General features: G+C 36.0%; 1 protein-coding gene across 1 annotated transcript in view; it reads right to left on the bottom strand.

The window, feature by feature from the left end:
- CERK (ceramide kinase) overlaps positions 1–18,658 on the bottom strand; it is a 40,179-nt gene that overhangs the window by 12,788 nt on the left and 8,733 nt on the right. The window contains exons 2-7 of the mRNA XM_062490777.1: positions 17,796–17,909; positions 16,479–16,601; positions 14,355–14,480; positions 13,775–13,838; positions 9,565–9,710; positions 1,474–1,548 (exon numbers count right to left, since the gene is read on the bottom strand). Of these exons, the coding sequence (XP_062346761.1) occupies positions 1,474–1,548; positions 9,565–9,710; positions 13,775–13,838; positions 14,355–14,480; positions 16,479–16,601; positions 17,796–17,909 (648 nt within the window). The remainder of the gene's footprint in view (positions 1–1,473; positions 1,549–9,564; positions 9,711–13,774; positions 13,839–14,354; positions 14,481–16,478; positions 16,602–17,795; positions 17,910–18,658) is intronic.

The raw sequence follows: 18,658 nt of genomic DNA, 5'->3' as shown, positions 1-18,658 counted from the left end.
AGGGTCTGTCAAGCCTTATTTTATTTGCAGCTGCAAGCATGATGGTAACTTTAACATTGCAAAGTCATTAAAAATGAAAAATTCATATTGCACTTATGTCAATATGTGTCATAAATGCATGTACTTCTTACACACAAAGAAAAGGAAATACACTTTTTAATTCTAATTTAAATCTCATACTTTAAAAGCATTAAATACAAAGTGAGAAGAAAGGGCTCAGTATACTGAAAATGGATGATGAAGAATTTACAGTCTTTTACCCTGTAGCAGTAGAAGGGGATAGAGCTGAAGAACTATTTAGATTGGAGAAGGCCTTTGAGATCATCAAATCCAAATGTTAACCTAGCCCTCTCAAGGCCACTATTAAACCATGCCCCTAAGTGCCACGTCTACATTGTCTTCTAAGTACTGGCACCCTGTGTCAGTGCTTGACAGCCCCCTTCCCTAAGCAGATGGATGCAGTATCTCCTGTACATCTCCTGGGTATTACTTAAACCTCTATGTCACACTGTCAGAGGATACCTGAAGCTGGAAGGAACCTTTGGAGGCTTCTCATTAAACCTTCCACTCAAATCAGGTTCAGGTATGAGGTCAGATCAGGTTACTCAGGGCTTACCAGTCAAGTCCTGGAAATCACTAAGAACAAAGAGTACACCCCTTCTCTGATGTCCTCCTCATGCAAGCTTTGGAGTGATGGTGGGAGTTGTAGGGGTGGGGTTTTTTTGCTTCTTTGGTATTTTGGTATTTGGAGGGGGTTTTTTTTGTTTCACAGGGACGTTGCACCAGATTCACTGTGGTCCCTTCTAACCTGACCCATTCTGTGATTCTAGGACTTAATAAAACAACTAAAATACTATGATCTAGCAAGGCCACATCTTTCCAATCTTAGTCCAAAGGCCTTAACTCCACAGGTGCTGAACAGAGTTAACCACAGTTTAGTAAGAGAAGCACATGTGCAAAATTTTGCCACACCAGATCCTAAAACTGCAGCTGTTAGACACTCAGTAATGATACCAGGAGGTATTGCAAGTCTAACTTGGCAAGGGAATATTGAATTGCCCAGGACAATTGGACAACTAGCACTAAATACCACTATTTACGTGTACATGCATTTCTCAAAGCTTTCTCTAAGACATACATAGATACAGAGAGAGATATAGTCCAACAACTGATGCTGCTTATTGCATTTTAGTATTTTTAAAAGAATCACTGAATTCATGAAAACCTTAGCGCAACATTCTTGAAATATTATGATCCTTTGAAAACAACAAATTACTGTAGAGAAAGCAATTACTTTTTAACCCCCTGCATTTCAAATCAGAGACTTAAATCCCAGAAAAAAACCTTTATATTTCAACTCAGCCATTGGTTCAGATTGTATTTCACAGACATAAAGAAAGAATTAAATGAAAATAGTATTTTGGGCTACTTCCATATATTTTCATAACAAAACAGCAAACTCTGACCACCTACCTACAATAATATGAAGAGCTGAAGTTACTGGATCAGAAATGCCAACAGTTGAATAGCATATGCAATCTGTTGATCCTGAAAAATAAAAAACTAAGATCAATTTGTATCTTTGCACAGCAAGTATTATTGGCAGAGTCCTCCAAATAAAAGCATTGTGTTCCTTTGGTTTGCTCCTTTCTATTTTACGGAATAAAGTAAATACAGGGATACTGCATTATTATTTTTTGTTATTGAAACTGTAACATCGCCCCCTCCCCTATGAATTCATGTTATTGCTCTCCATACAAAGTACAAAAATTTTACAATATAAGCAATAAATATGTAGCAGTTAGTGAAGTTAATTTACATGGCAAATTTCATGACTACATTATAAATTTTGTACCAAATGAGGAAGGCATACATTGAGTCTCCACTGTTTAAGTTTTCTTGCTCATTGAGATCTCACAAAAAGAAGAGAAATTGACTGGTCTGCTGTTTTTCGTGGTACTGATCTATATTTCAGGATGTCTTCTTAAACCAGAAACTTTTGCTCTGTTCTATTATTTGAAAATTAGTAAAAATACTTGCTTTCAGGAATTAGTTTCTAGATAGGGTAACAAAATGGATAGAGATGTACCTTTACAGTCTTGATGCAAAATACCTACAAGAAGAAAGGGGGGAAGCCTTAGGTTTCACCTATATGCTGTTTAGAAATGGACAATTCTCCCTGTTCCCTATAGAAAACAAGAGCCTAACACAGGGATCTGGTTTCTACTCTGCAGCAGGGACGTGGAACTCAGATCCAGACATTCAGAACTGTATTTGTTGCAGCACCTAACTCCAAATTTATCTTACAGTTTCTCCCATCCCTTCCGGGAAACTGAATTCCTTCCAAGTCAAGGGCAGATATCTGAAAAGATAAACTTTGTCCATGTACATGTTCTCATATTTTCCTAGCTCAAATGCTGTGTACTTGATTTCTGAGGCCTCATCTAATTGAAATAGAAACTGAAAATGGAAGAATGAGAAACCATTATTTCAAACCACTTTTAGTTCTTTTTCACTTTGGAAATAGTCAGGGCATTAGCAGTTAAAAATAGGAGCAAAGAAAATCCTTGCCTGTTCAGAAAATTGATACCACTTCACCTGCCTGTGAATGGCACGACAGGAACTTTTACCAAGTAAATACTATGCAGAAATCTGCCACAGTGAACAAGCAGCAACTCCAGGAGCCAATTAAAGAGAATATAACAGAACTGCAGAACAAAAGAAACTGTGACTGAACAGACCTCTTGCTACAAGGCTGAGGTTCAAGACAGTGCCAGTGTTCCATTACAGGCATATGTCACTGCAGGACAGGACTCCAATTTCCCTCAGAATCACAACAGATGAAGTACACAGATCATGATCTCATGTCGCATTTAAAGTTCTATAGCAGAAAATAGCAGACTTCTGAAGCTGAAGCTATACTTTACTGCCAAGTTCCATATTCTCTCCTATGCTCATGAAGAGAAAATTCTGACTACTTTTGAAAAGAAAAACAATCACTGAGAGATCTGACCTAAACTTCTACTGCTGAATGTACACGTTTAACACTTTATCCAACATTTCTCATTTCTTCCAGATTTGTGTGCATTCTGCTCCTAGAATTACCTCTATTATGTTTGTCTTAACAAACAGAGCTTCCAAGTACACTTCACACTACAGATGGGAGAAGAGGGTAATTCATGTAAGCTACATTTCAACATCAGAGGCTCATCTGTCTACGATCTATATTCAGTTAAAAGCTGATTCATCTGTTGGGCAATTACACAGAACTTATTTTCATTTCTATTCATTAACCAGCAAGGAAAAGCTAAAATTAAAACTGAAGTCTGAAATTAATTCTGAGATTGTAAAATGGGAGACTGGGGAACACACCAACAGTAAAACACTGTTGATTTTTTCCCTCTTGGAGCTGGTAGTATGGAGCAACAAAACCAGTGACCTATTCACATAAATGTAACTACTATGGCATTCCACACACACAAAGAGAACGTAACTTGCCATAGCACCACACCAAGCATGAACCTAACAGTACATGTTTAAAGGTCACAAAAATGTTCATGATGACTAAGGGTTTGAATCCTTTTTAATACTTAACAAAACAAGAGTTCTGGATCATTAGGATCTTCACTAGATGTGGAAACTACAACTGCTGAAACAGCGCTCTGAACAGATGGACACAAACCCATCAAAATCTGGGTTATTTTGTCAGTAAAATTCTAATATGAAAAGCAGGATCAGAATGTAAGTATAACTTGAATAATATCCCATGATTGCCAGAGCACTCAGTTCAGGCAAGAAGCTTCCCATAGAGCATGACTCCTGACTCATGTTAAGTGGTGGCTATTATGCACTCTGGCTAAACCAACAGAAAAATAATCTACATAACACTGCCAGATTTTGTTTGGGGATTGCCAGAGCCTGGCTGAAGGAACATGAAAGAGATTTTTATGGGTTGCAGAGAGCTATGCGCAAATGTGAGGAAAGTAGTTGGACTGCTTGCTAACTGGGTCCTGATTCACTCCAAAAAAAGACAGAAACATATTCAGTATATAAACTAATTGCATTGGTTTGCTAGTAATTCCTTTACCTAAAATGCCACCAAGCACCAGTGCTGCAGATTACTCTGCTTGTCCTCCAACTCCTGCTCTAGTACAATCACCTTGCATAGAACCACAGGGCATTTCAATGATGATAGCACCACACCACCATGCCATAGGTAGATGCAGAATGCCTGAATTCTCCCAGTTAAACAAAGATTTCATCCCAGATACTTTGATATTAAGAACTCATTGAAAACATGAAATATGTAGAGGGCACAACAACTTGACTTTGTTGAAGTAGGTATAATTACTTTGAATCTTTACCATACATCACTCATTTTCCCTGAAGTCTGTTTTTTATTAGGACGTATCATAGTTGTTACACAGGCAAATTCTTCTGTGTTCTTTTCCTCCACAAGTTTGCATTGAAAAATGCAAACTTTTATATAAATACATTTAATGATAAAAAAAAAATTAAGGAAATCCTTCCTTTTAATTAATCAATCACAAAGAAGAATGATCAAGATATTTATTAAAGTATGAAAGAGCATGTACTCTGCATAAGTAAGTTTTGCTAAAGTAATACTAAAGAAAGTAAAGTGAGGGACTGCAATACAGAATGTACTACAGCTAAATCACCAGATTTCCCCTTTGCATGTAGGGATTGATATTTGTGCTGCAGACAGGTACATTCAGACACCACTTCACAAGTTTGAATTGGTAATAGAACCACCAAAGTGGTTAAGCAAAATCAGGTAATTTGCTGGTTGTATGGAAGAGTGCATGCCATCGTTTGGTGGACCAACAACAGACAGTCAAAGTGCTAATAATCTGAATCATGATTAGATTACTAACTTACAACTGAGGTTTCTTAAACCATAACACACACATGGTATGGCCTACAAATATTTATTTTTGTGCTTTTATTAATAGAAAACTAAAACTACAAACAACTGAAGTACTAAACTAAGCAGGTGACAGAAGCAAGTGAGCTTGATGTTGATCCTATGATGAAATGTCAGGTAAGCTGCCCTAATGACAGAGTAACTGCATGCTTTTGGATCAAACAGCATGTAATATTTTGAAAAATTCTACAATGCTACTTCTCTGAGAAGTGATTTCTTAAATGAAAAGGAGCTGGTACATTCAAAAGGGGAGAAGCTACTGCTACAAGGAGAAATGAAGGGTCTGGGCTTACACCCATGTACCTACTCAAAGTTTTATCCATCTGCCTTTCTGCATACAGAATCCAAGAAGTCAAGTTTAACATCTGCACAACAACAGACTGGTTGAAAGAGAAAGGGTCCAAAAAAGACTTTGGTGTAGGATTTTTTTTTTTGGCAGATAATTACTTCAGCATAAATTCAGTAACACAGGACAACAAAAATGGATTAATCTAATAATGGCAGATTTTAGAGATGAAATTAACATCACAGGAATAAGTAATGTCACTTACTTGTCTCCATGGAAGGCCCACTATATTAAATGCAGTATCTAGATCTAAGACTGTAATTTCAAGAAGTTTAATGGATTTGCAATACTGAGGGAAGAATATAAAACATGCACTTCAGATTTTGAAGTGGATATACTGAACTTTGAAAAGACATGCTAACTAAATGACAAAGATCATTAAATATTACAAGCATTGTAGCTGAGAAGGCTGAGAACAGATCACTTGGAGCAATTAAACAAGATAGATAGCTTTTATTGATATGCTTTAACACATTTAAAGACAATTTTTACACTCTAATTGATAGGGGGATGAGTCCAGCCACACTTCATAACTTGACTTGAATCTATTTTTAGGTTTGTGAATGAATACTCCATCATTTTCCTGTATTACATTCATACAGGAAGCCTGTACTGTCTTAACATTCTTAACTTCTACAGTGAGACACCAACAATCTGATTATAATCATACTGCATCCTTCAATCCTAAACATTACATAGCTGACCACCAGAACACAGAGTGATCCTAATACACTAGAAGCCTAAAATCACTATAGTTAATATATATCACAATATTAACTTTGTGTCTATACTTTACTCACTATTCCCAAGTGCTCAGATTTTTCCCCCACAGGGGGTTGCAGACTTGGTTTTTGCAATGAATGCAATATAACACAGTGCAACAACACAGACTGAAGTAGGGGTTTTCTTCCTATCTGCTAAGATCATTAAGAGTATTTAATCTACTAAATTCTTTTAAACTAAAAAAGATTAGCACTTCACAGCTTTGTCCTCCTATTCTAAGCCAAACATAATAAGAACAATAAATTACTTTGCCTTACTCCATAGGGTTCAATTTTAATACTAAAACATGTGGCTGAAACCTCAGTGTCCAAGCTGTATCAGGACTGATTCCCTGTTTTTAAGTTCTATGGAGACACATTACTAGTCTGAATGCAGTGAGACCACATGGCTGAAAAGGGTTTTAAGGCTAGTAAGAAATAACTACCTTTTAAGGGTGAGAGGAAGAAATAACTAAGCAGAGGTTCTCAGAGATGCACTACAGCCTCTCAGTACTTAACTGCAAATCCGTTTACAACAAGCATCACTTTCCACTGGCAGGTTTGAAGAATGGCTGCAACTAACAGAAATTCAGAAGTTAAAACTGCCATTTGAGTAGAAGTCTTTTATCCATGCCAACAGAACCACAAGTTATTTCCTAGAAATGTTCCATAATGCATAAGAATAAATAATATTTTTCAACCATAAGATACACTAAGGAAAGAGGCTGCCAGGAAACTGACACAAGTGTTCAAGGGAAAAAAAAAAAAGGAGAAAAGTGGGGACTTGCTCCAGAAAGTTAGAATTGTGATTTACAAATAGTATTCAGCATTCAAAAAGAGCCTGCACAATGGAATTCTGCTATGAAATAAAGCTTATCACTGAAACCCAGTCATACAGATGAGTGTTTTAGCACTAAATCTCTTTCATTTGCAATTTCAAATCTTTGTACAATTACAACTGTCAGTTTCTGTGCAAAATACTATGCTGAATTTAATGTTTGTTTGAATACAGAAACAGTTTAATCACAACCATAAACCACAACCTGCCACATTTCTCTTAACACAACTTGGTATCAGGAACAAAGTGATAAAAAAGACAAAACCACTGACCCACAGTGACCTTACCCCAGGCTCCTGTCATCACTGAGTAAACCATCTCTATGTATCAGAAGTCACACAGAGCTTCAGACCTTCATCTCTGAACTATAGTCTTTGTTTTCAATATCTATTAATGAGTTCTTAAGATATATTAAAAAAGGTTGATTATAAAGAAGTAGAATAAACACAATGAATGAAGTTTTATTAGATGTGTGATTAGTATTTCATTACTACTTTTGATCTGTTGCATTTCAGCACTATCAGTTTAGTTTAAGAAATAAAAAAAAAGGTCTTGGAACAGACTTCTTGCACTGGTGGCAGAACTAGAGAAGTCTGCTGGGGTCACTACATGGCCAGAAGTCCATTATATCAAGCAAAGATGAACAAGAACAGCTTCACCACGGGCTGGAAAAATGCAAACCGGAATAAAACCCCAAATCTTGCTGCCTTCAGGGTGGTTTTAGCTATTTTGTATTCAGTTTAAGGCCACTAAATGTGATGACTAGATGTGTAGAGATTTTTTCAGTGACTTGACTACCTTATTCAGTAAATAAGCACTTTCCCATATACACAGTAATGGATCATTTTAAATACCATACAATAGACAAACAGATCAAGATATGTATTATCCTCTCTATTTCCAAACACTTAATTACTAGAACTTGTAGGCCAGCTTCTTTACACATCATTGTAAATAATTTTTGAGGGATTTGAGTAATGAGTTAGAGAAAATATTTGAACTATAGCGCTGATTACAAGGCTGTATTTCATGTTAGCTCAAGGAATAGAACATACAGTATACATTCAAATAGCAAAAGGACACAGTGGACAACACAAACAAAACATTAAACTATGTAAGAGAAGTGACTTGATACATGTTAACAAAATTAAAATGTCAATCAAGATCATACATTTTTGGTGCAATTGGAAAAAATGCATTAAGAAAATGCTTAAAAAAGGATCTTTCCTGAGGACAAAGAAACAGTTCTTAATATTGAGGTTCTGGTTTTTCAGTTGTATCTTCTTATGGTCACATATCACCAGTAGGCAAAATCTTCTGAAACCCGTCATGTAAGCAAAAAACCTTCAGTTCAAAAAATTTGCCCAAGTGAAAAAAAGGAGAACACTTGCTTCACTATTATTGTGAAGTTTATTATACACACTGACTTTAATACAAAGCTTTAACAAATAAAATCAGAATATACTTAAATATAGTAGGAGGGTGAAAAACCATAAGGGGATATTCACATTGTAACCTTTAGATACCCAACATTTGTTATACTGCAAGCAGAAAATGTTAAGCTTCTTGTAAGCAACAATTCAGATCCTTTGGGTCTGGATACATTTTTCAGAAAGATGTAAGGAGTATAAAATTAATCACCTATAGCTTGAGAGCACCAAGATCATACTTCACTTGGTATATTTTTACAACCTGTGCTAAATACTCTCAGAAGCCTTTATTTTAATTCCAACCAGAAGCTCACAATGTGTATTTCATGTTCAGATCTTTAATGCAAAACTCAAGCATCACACAAGAAAAGTGAACAGCACAGAAAGGATACTGGACTGTCCGTCTGTATTCCTACAGAGACCTCAAAATTACTAATTCTGTTAAAGAGTTACAACAGTTAATTCAGTCCTGTAGGAGAAAGCAAACTTGTTAACCTGCTTTTGAAGGAATCTTTGAGAACCAAATGAGCAGGATAAGGTAACAGCTGGGATACCAGATTGAAAACAACAAGACTGATCCAAAGAATGCCTTTATAGTCAATAATACTAGTGATAATAATAATATAAAGACCTCAATCTGAAGAATGAGTTCTCTCAAATGACAGCAGTCAGGACTGCCTGAAAAAGTGGCACACACTGAGACCTGTGGATGTGTAGCATGTCTAACAAGGGGCAGAAACTTCAACTTGGTCTGGAAGACAAGAACTTTTCCTCAGCTGTAGATGCCCTTTACTTGCTGTGAGAGCAAATGGAAGAGTGTCCAGGAATATTAGCATTTGTTTGGAGTGGAAAGTTCTCATTAGAATTCTAACTAAATTAGTGGAGGATTTGGAACTGGAAAGATATTTATCAGGTAAATTTCTGTTTAGTGAATGTCACTCCTTAATATGTTTAGAAGAGTATTGCTGTCAACATCTTATATTAACACATAACCACAAAAAAAGAAATAAGAATTAAATTCTGAAGTTATGCATTAAGATTTGATTTCCTTTACAAAATAGTCTTCCTAAATAAAATTGCATGTGATCAATAATTTTATATGGATACAAACAGCTTTAGTTAGGTGTCTTGACAGAATATCATTGCTCAGATCTTACACTTAAGCCTAAATTCAAGAAGTTATGAATAAGGAAATAATCAAAGAACGAATGAATAAATTAAACTGAAAGTTAACCCTTTCTTACCAGCAGGAATTATGCCAATCCTTATATTGCACTGGACTAACGATGCTTTGGGATTATTTTGGTCTATGCCAGAGTCCTTCTGCATTCTTCCAATGAGACCATGCATCACTTCACTGAACATGCCGTCCCCACCAACACAAACAACACTGCCAGGAAACACAAATTAGAATGCACACTAACAGTCAATAAACAACACGGCAAGTGTTCTACTTCGGGCATGCACTGGGCACACCAAAAATAGTTGTTCTATTCTCTTCCTCCATTTTTACAGGATAGAGGAGCCCAAAGTCAACTAAGCAATTAACGAAAAGCAGAAAAAAAAATTTCAAACTACAACACCGCAAATGCACCTCGACATATTTGTAACATCAGGAAAATACATTGGAATGCAACCTGCAAAAATCTTTATCCTCTACTACTGCATGCAGACAGACAAACAGTAGTGGAAAATCACTGTACAAGTAAAACACTGAACAGCACTGTACATACAGCTTTCAAAATAGACAAAATGGAAACACGGTACCTTTACTAAAAAGGGAAAAGTTAATATTTGCCATTTCAGACATAAGTATATTTTAAGTTTTTAACAGGAATATACCCCCAGATGCAAGTCAAAATCCAGAGAAGTGCATGCTGCAACTTGTTTTAAACATGTTCAGATCCCATCACACTGACAGAAGTCATGCATATCTACATAACCATTCATAATGAGACAGAGCTCTAAATGTTACCAGATGCAAAACTTTGTTTCACAAATTTAATTCAGGTCAGAGCTGGTACAGCAGCTGCACAGATCCTGAATATGCTAAAGCTCAGCAGAGTCCACAGCCAAGTAAATACTAGGAAGTAAAATTATTCTTTTACAGCAGTATACATTTTATGAGCAACAATCAAACACACTCTGCACTCTAAAAGCATAAACATTCTTTAACTCAAAAAGCTAATTCAAATATACTTTAAAGGAACACATGAGAAATACAGAGTTATATATGTAGTTCCTAGCATGTGTACCATTATCTATAGCAGTAATTTCCAACTCATAAACTAAGACTCTTCACACCATCAGCAAGAGACATTGCAGAATAACCACTTATTTCACAAGACAAATTAATTTTTAATTATAGATTATTTAAATTTAGTTATTATTACATTTTCTGCAGATGGAAAGCTAGGGAAAAAACAGTCATTTTTTGCCCCATGAATATTGAGAACAGTCTTATAACACAAACCCTCCAACTCTAAGTTAAGGCCTAGGAGACTGAGAGAGAAGGAATAAAAGGATATTTGTTTTCAATTTTTGTAATTTTTTCCCCTCTTCCAATAGTTCAACTACACTATTCCTCAATTTTAGCCTTATCTTTCTCTGCAGAATCAAAAATGGGCTAAAGAAAAAAAAAATTTCCACCTCAGTTCAAAGTCAGTGTCGTCTCAGTACTAGTTTGCTCAAAGCTCCATCCAGCCTGGCCTTCAACACTTCCAGGGATGGGGGATCCATGAATTCTTTGGGCAGTCCATTCCAGAGACTCTCCACTCTCACAGCAAAGAATTTCTTCCTTAAACCTAATCTAAACCTTCCCTCTTTCAGTTTAAAACTATTCCCTCTTGTGCTGTTGTTACATGCCCTTGCAAAATGTCCCCCTCCAGCTTCCTTTTCCATCCCCCTGGGGTACTGAAAGGTGCTCTAAAGTCTCCCTGGAGCCTTCCCTTCTTCAGGCTGAACAATCACAGCTCTCCCAACCTGTCTTCATAGGAGAGGTGCTCCAGCCCTCTGATCATCTTCTGTAACAAACACTATATCCAGGCTCAGAGGGGACAGTTACATGAATGTCTGTATCTATCAAAGGTAATATTATAAAGACCTTCACATATGCAATAACAGCACAACCAAATTCACAGCAAACATCAGAAGACCATTGTACAAGTCAGACATATGCTGCACATGTGAAGGCTCCTGGTGAAGAATGTCTGAAAGAAACATCTTAGAGTGATTCTTACTCTTGGGCTTTATTTTACTAGAGGATTTCACTTTTTAGATAGATGATAACAGCAAGCAACATCTGCTAGAGGACTTCAGAAGCTAATCCACAAGTCAAATGAGTCCCTTCTAATATCTACCATTTTGAGAACCAACTGAAAAAGTAGGAAAAAAACCCACCCAGACACAATTTTACAAAGGCTTGTACAACAGACATATGCATAAGAAAGCACAGTGATACTTGTCACTTATTTCAAACACTGTTATTATCTGCATATTATTACACCATGTTCTAATTGCTCTTCACAGTGATGTACAAAATCCTGCTATATTGTAACCACATGAGTATTTTAAGTAACTGTGCTTAAAGAAAAGCTGTTCTATCACTGAGCTGTTGGGTGACTACATTCACTGTAAGAAATTCCAAAAAGGAAAAAATAGGAAGAACAAACAGGAAACACATGTAAGATATTTAAATTAGCTGTCTAAAGTAAAACTTTGAATAGAAGTAAAGCAATTATCATTAAGAATCCTGTATCTCCTTGTATGGCTTTGTGAAAGAACTCCACGTATGGCTTTGTGAAAGAGGAAATCTGGAGATGAAATGAAGAAATTAATCACTGATTGAAGGGAAAGCCACACATCAGAACCAGTCTATAGTGACAGCTGAACATCCATTAGATGCTGAAATCCAAACAACCTTTTACTGTGTGTGAGGAAACTCAAACCTGAAGAAACACACATTTATGTGGCTCAACCATTTTTTAGATTTTCTAGATGACTACATAATCTGTTATTTAAAAAGTAGTTTTAATTCAGGAAGTCCTTCCTAATACCACTGTTGACCACAGAAAAAGCATTGTACATGATGGACAAAAGTCAGGCTTATAAAGACAGGCTGCAGATCCCAAGCAAACTGCCATTCAGGCCCAGTCCAGGAACAGAAGAATCATAAGATTCTAAAAAGGTGCAGTTCTCTGACCTATTGCTCATCTTGGCATGTTAGAGAGAATAAACAAACATACACACAAAAACACCAAAGGAAAAAAAAACTTCTACAATATGAGACTTTGAATCTGCCAAAAACACTTCAGATACCACCACAATTGGTCACTGTCACTTGCTGTAAAAAACAATTTGCTAGGAGTGGACATGGGCTCATTTGCCTCCCTTTCTGCTCTGTCTTGAAATTTCACCAACCATTAGTACACTTATTTCAAATCACAAATCAAATGAAACAGAAAAATAACAACTAATTAGGTTTTTCTAGGATCAATGTTTCCCTTCTTTGAACTTCTGAAAAATTAAGAAAAATCACAGTATAGACAAAACTGTATATTTGAAGGCAAGTCATTTTAAAGCAGGTGAAACCTGGGAACTCAGCCTATGCTTGTCATTTCTTACTAACACTATTTCCTAACATCATGCCCTTTACTCAATATAGATAATGTATACAGTAAAGTACTACAACAAAAGTACTCTGAAAAGACTGAATGTGTTTTCTTTTTGCAACTTACCAGTTTAAACATAGCTGTCAACAGGCACAAGACACAATTTTAAAATACTGTAGTTCTGGGAGTTTATCTGCATATATTTTCATGTTTTTCCAGACTTGTAACTAGTTTCACGTCATAAACTGGAAACTGAAATTACTAGCATTGTTATTAAAATATTCTGCTTCTGCAGGAGACTTAATAATGGTATACAAGATCACCATTTAGTTAGGTCTTCTTTCAAAGCAGTAACTTCAAGACAGAAGAAATGCAAATAAAGCCAAACAATGTAACCACGCTTGAACAGTCATATACAGCAAGAGGAACTACCTGAAACATTTCTGAACAGTCCATGTTTTGTACACACAGGCTGAATGCTACTGGTGCAGTGTTCTGAACTCATGTATGTCAAGACCACAAAACATTTCTAGGTAGCTTTTGAGCAATAACAGAATGCTCAACTGAGCAGAATTAATCTTACATTCATCTTCTGAACACAAATCTCATGCAAACATTGTTATATTATGCTTGAATATATTGTGTTGAACAAGTTTACTGAAACAGTTTAGTTTTCTTTTTATACTCCTAAATGTGGATCTACAAAAAGGAACATGCCCCAGGACTTCCAGCAATAAATGTATTAGTAATGAAGCCTACCATTTTAAGTTAGAGACAAGAACAGACCAATTACATAATATATCATCTTGAAAATAATAATAAAAAGGCAAGTAAAGTTACTTACCCATCATATTTATAAATATTAACTTCAAATAAGTTGTCCTTAGCATGGTTGGCATGTTCAGTTACTATGGAGAAATAAGCACATGAAAATTTATTATTAAAAATACTACTATAAAGCTGTATAAAAAAAGAATTATAAAAATTAATTCATTAATAACCATGATTCCATTACCAATGTGACTATAGAACAGCGTGTCCATAAAATGTGTCTCAAAAGATTTTTGCCAGGGAAAGAATTAAAGGAGACAGATACAACATACATGGAAAAAATATTTCAGTGAAAATTGTGCAAATGATCTATTAGTTTTGACAGTGAAACTGAAAATGAGAAGAAAGGTAGAATCTTTTATTAAGAACTCAAATAGCTCAGGACTACCAGAAGTTTTATTTTAGTAAGCAGGAAGCTGATAGAAGGTTGCCATTTATTTGGCTTTCTATGCTTAATTAGAAAACATTCTCTACTAGGTTGTTTAATTTCCTTAGTAAGAAAAGGTAACTAACAGAAAGAACTTTAGCTACTCAGGAATGTTTTAAAGATTTCATACTGTGCTTATTAAGAAAATAAAGTATTCATTACTCACTAACAACATCAGTGGATATAGAAGCCAGATTGAAGAGTGGAGCAACTTTCTGTTCATAAATCCTCTTCCCTTGTCTTTTTCCTCCATAGGGATTAATATACACAAGCAGCTGCTTTGGTCTGGACTCTGCAGTAAGGAAAACCACAGTACACCACTTTTGTACACAAACCAAAAATTCATCAATCCATACACACCCAATCTATTAACATCAAAGCAAGAAGCATAAAAGACTTGTAACCCTTTAACAAAGACCTATAAAAGCTTGCTTCATCTTCTCTCTTTATCACAGTGGTACCAACAGTATTGAACAAACTGTTAATAAGACAGCAGGCGAAGTTCAGAATCATTTCTTCTGACTCCCTGTCTCACATTTTGACTTGTCATTCTTGCAGTACCTTCCCACTACACAAGTTGCTCTGATTACACGAGTATTACAGGCATACAAGACAATAGGGGCAGCAATAGCAAAGCCACTTGTAAGTGAAGCATACATAAGAATACTTTTACATAAATTGATTTAAATTTCCTTCTTTCTTCAATAACATGGTTAAAATCAATTTCCTTTCTGCAACCAAGTCACACTAAGAATGCCTCACAGAACTACATGCTGCACAGCAAGTGCTTGTCCTACAGTGTTAGTTGCCCTAAAGTGTTGCCTCTCCCCACCTCCAAAAACACCTTTGATATTACCATCTCAAATTTGTCCAAACAGTTATGGATTTACACTATTAGTGACAATGAAAACAATTACTGCACCTCCGTATTAACAGAGATACAAAACAGTAATGCTTGCTGCACCTAGAAAACCTCCTCTTTTATGGAACAGACAGAAACCTTAACATCTGTACTTCCTCAAATAGCATTCTAGATGATTAGTTTAAAAGTGAAAAATATCAGACTTATTACATCAGCACACTTTTACAACAAATCCACTCAAGCTAGACAGCCTGAGTAGTTTAAATCTGCTGTACACTCAAAGCACTACTCACCCCATCTGAGAACATATTCCCTTTCCTAAAGGAATTTGTTACCAATAAAATGAACAATTGCATTCAAATGGAATTGACTGCTCAGGCCACAGTTCTCACAGATGTCCTGAACGGGTGCACAAAGCCCATTTTTTGAAATGGACAGAGGTATCTTGCCAATGTATAATGTTTGTATAATGTATACAAAACAAAAACATTAAGAATACTTCCACTGCCTGCTCAGAACAGTTTTTATTAAATACTTAATAAAATTTTAATTAAATAATTACATTTTATTTTTAAGTATTCCCACTGTAGGTATACTTGTATTCAATTCCTGCTCCAGCTCAGATGAGCCTCAGTCCTACACTTTAGGGAGCTCATCCCTAGTCCTGTCTCCAGGTCTACCCACTCTGCTCCAGCCTCCCTGGATGCTCAATTACTTTACCTCCCCTGGGATGTAAATTTTACCTGTTTCTATCCCCATCCCTGCTCTGCACACCCTTCTCAGATGCAGTGGGACCCTGCTCAGCAAGGGCCCTGCCTCTGCTATGGTCACCCTTGACATCCTTTCTGTCATAGAGCTACTCTGCTCCTGCTGCTTCCTGACATCTATCAAGGTATCTCTTTCAGGAATAACTCCTTCAAAAGTACTTTTAACCTCTCATGGAGTAGATATCCAAGAGGCTCAGAAATGATTAATGGGAACTCTTACTACATAAGACACATTTTGTTGATGACAGATTCTGGAAAGGTGAAACACACCCATAAATCTTCCAATTGCTACAGTCCTTGAGCTCAAATCTCTAGATTACCTTAAATCCCTGATTTTACACCTGCCCTTTACTTCTTCCAAAGCCACAGTCACTTAAAGCCTCCGCTAAGCTTCCAATGTGCCTTTATTTTGTGAAAATAACTTGCATCTGGGCAAAATTATATGGCACCAATGGTCCTGACTGATTAAAGCACTCAGTACAACTCAGTGAGTATGTAAGATAAAGTACTGATAAGGAAACACTTCAACTCTCGGCTCCCTCAATTTGTGAGCATAAGCTACTCTTATGAGTTCAAAAAAGCAGATATATCAAAATAACACAGATTGATGTACAAGCTTACAAAATGATGGTGCAAATAGTCATAGTTTATTCAAACTTACTCAGCATTTCAAGTAATTCCTTCAGTGCCTGTGTCCACTGATTACATAAATGCTCATCAACACACCAAAATGTCAGATCACTGCACCGCCAGCGGTGATTCCGGGATCTCTTCACATAATACACTATTTAAATTTAAAAAAAGAATAAAAACAACAACAAAACCATAATGAGATGGTTCTGTGAAATGAAAAATGCATTTCAGAAAGATCTCCAAAACACTGACCTGTAATGAACCTCCACTACACACTTCTACCAATGACAGAAGCATTCAGAGTATAACCAGCACATTTGTAAAGAGTCCAAATGAAAACATAAATGAAAACACTCACTACAAGCAGACACTTCTTTTTAAAGAAGCCATTTCTCAACAACTTCTAGACATACTTGTTCAGAAGTTCACTGAGCTTATGTATTATCTGTGTTAAAGTCTGCAATATCTACATAAAAACCCACAAGGTTAAGAAGCAACAGTGACATCAACTCTCATGTAATCAACAGGGTGAATTTCATTCTATAAAGCTGAAATTTGTGAAAAAAAGATTTTGTTTTCTTGTGCATTAAAACCTTATACTTAAACACCATATACAGTAGCTCCAATCACTCTTACTGGAGGACTAAAGGTGAGGAAAATACTTCACAACATAAAATTTTGGCGTGACATCTTTTTAGCACAGAAGCCACCATTCTTTTCCCAAACCAGACACTTATTTCTGGCACTTTGTTTTAAGAATGCAGTCAATGATACAAAGAAACTTTCATGCATACATCCTGATGGTTAGAGGGAATTAAAAAAAAACCCCAAACATTTAGGATTCATTCTTTCACCCTCTCTCGATTTTCTAGTCAAGAATTAGAAAGCAGGAGTCCTGCAGAGTCATTCAGCAGCAAAAAGACACTAGGGTGAACACTCAGACATCAGTTTGAACTTGATTAAAAATAACTATGCACAGCATGTGTTCTTAAAGAGTTTTATTTCCCAAAATAGGATCTTTAAATATAAACCAACAGTCTTTTGGTGAGGGTTCTTTTGTTTGTTTTTGTAGGACTTTTGTTTAGGTTTATTACAGTTTGGGATTTTGGTGGGAATATTTTTTGGGTTTTTTTGTTTGGTTGGTTTTTTTTTAGGGGGTCTTTTTGGTGGATTTTTTGGTTGTTGTTGCTTTTGTTGGGGGCTTTTTTGGGGGCGGGGGTGGACCTTTTAAAAACACATTTCTGCTTAAAAAATCCCAAACTCTGACTATTCCTTTTGAGTCTGCCTTAAACTACCTTCAACAGAGCAACAAGCACAAGCATCCAGAGACTGTTACTTGCCTTACCTGTGAAAGCATGTAGCTTGGCCATTTTTTGCCACCTGCCAATGTTACGTTGTTTCTTGTTAAACTCCGTTTCTTCTACAGCAATGATTTCAGAGATTGGTACAAAACAGTTTTCTGTGTGAACACAAGATCTTACATATTAGAATCTTCAAACATCACCTGAATGATTATTTCTATACCTAATATGATACAGACATATGATTAGAGCAGTTGCTCAATAAACACAACCAAGAGCATAACTAGAAGTTTTCTGAATATTTACAATTTTCTTTTGTCTTTAGTCAAAGTACATAATCCATAATCAACTACAAACTACCCAAAACAGTATTTTAAATGTCTATGATTTCTCAGAAAATCAGGCATTTCATGTATTAAAATATTTTTTGCATGAAGCCAAAATCTAGCAACATTGATTTCAGAGTAATTAAACTACCCCTTCTATGAGGCCTAGCCCAGATACTTCACAGTGAACACCACAAGCTATTTCAAAGAACATGCAACTAAATCTAGTGCACAGACTACAGGGGCTATTTGTTATTCTCAAGTAAGTAGCTGGCATATGAAAGAAGGGTATTCATATGAATTCCTAAGATTTTAAATCCCACTAATCTTTTAAAGTTTAGTATCTCTTAAGATAACAATTCTAGATGTTATGTTTATGTACTGTGAAATACTTTGCTCATATCAACTTCAAAACTACTGCTTTTCAGTATTAAAGGCCTCTTGTTCTCAGACTATGAAATAATTTCTCTCTTTTCTCCTCTAGTTCCTAAACACCATCTCAGACTTCTTAACTCCTGCCAAATTGAAGATTTTTGTATCATAACTGGTTTCATTTTCATTATCGATTTCAACACTGCTCT

The sequence above is a fragment of the Cinclus cinclus genome, chromosome 4, assembly GCF_963662255.1.
Source record: "Cinclus cinclus chromosome 4, bCinCin1.1, whole genome shotgun sequence".
In the NCBI taxonomy this organism is placed as follows: domain Eukaryota; kingdom Metazoa; phylum Chordata; class Aves; order Passeriformes; family Cinclidae; genus Cinclus; species Cinclus cinclus.
Note: the sequence above shows the minus strand (reverse complement) of the source record. Positions and strands in the feature narration are given on the sequence as shown.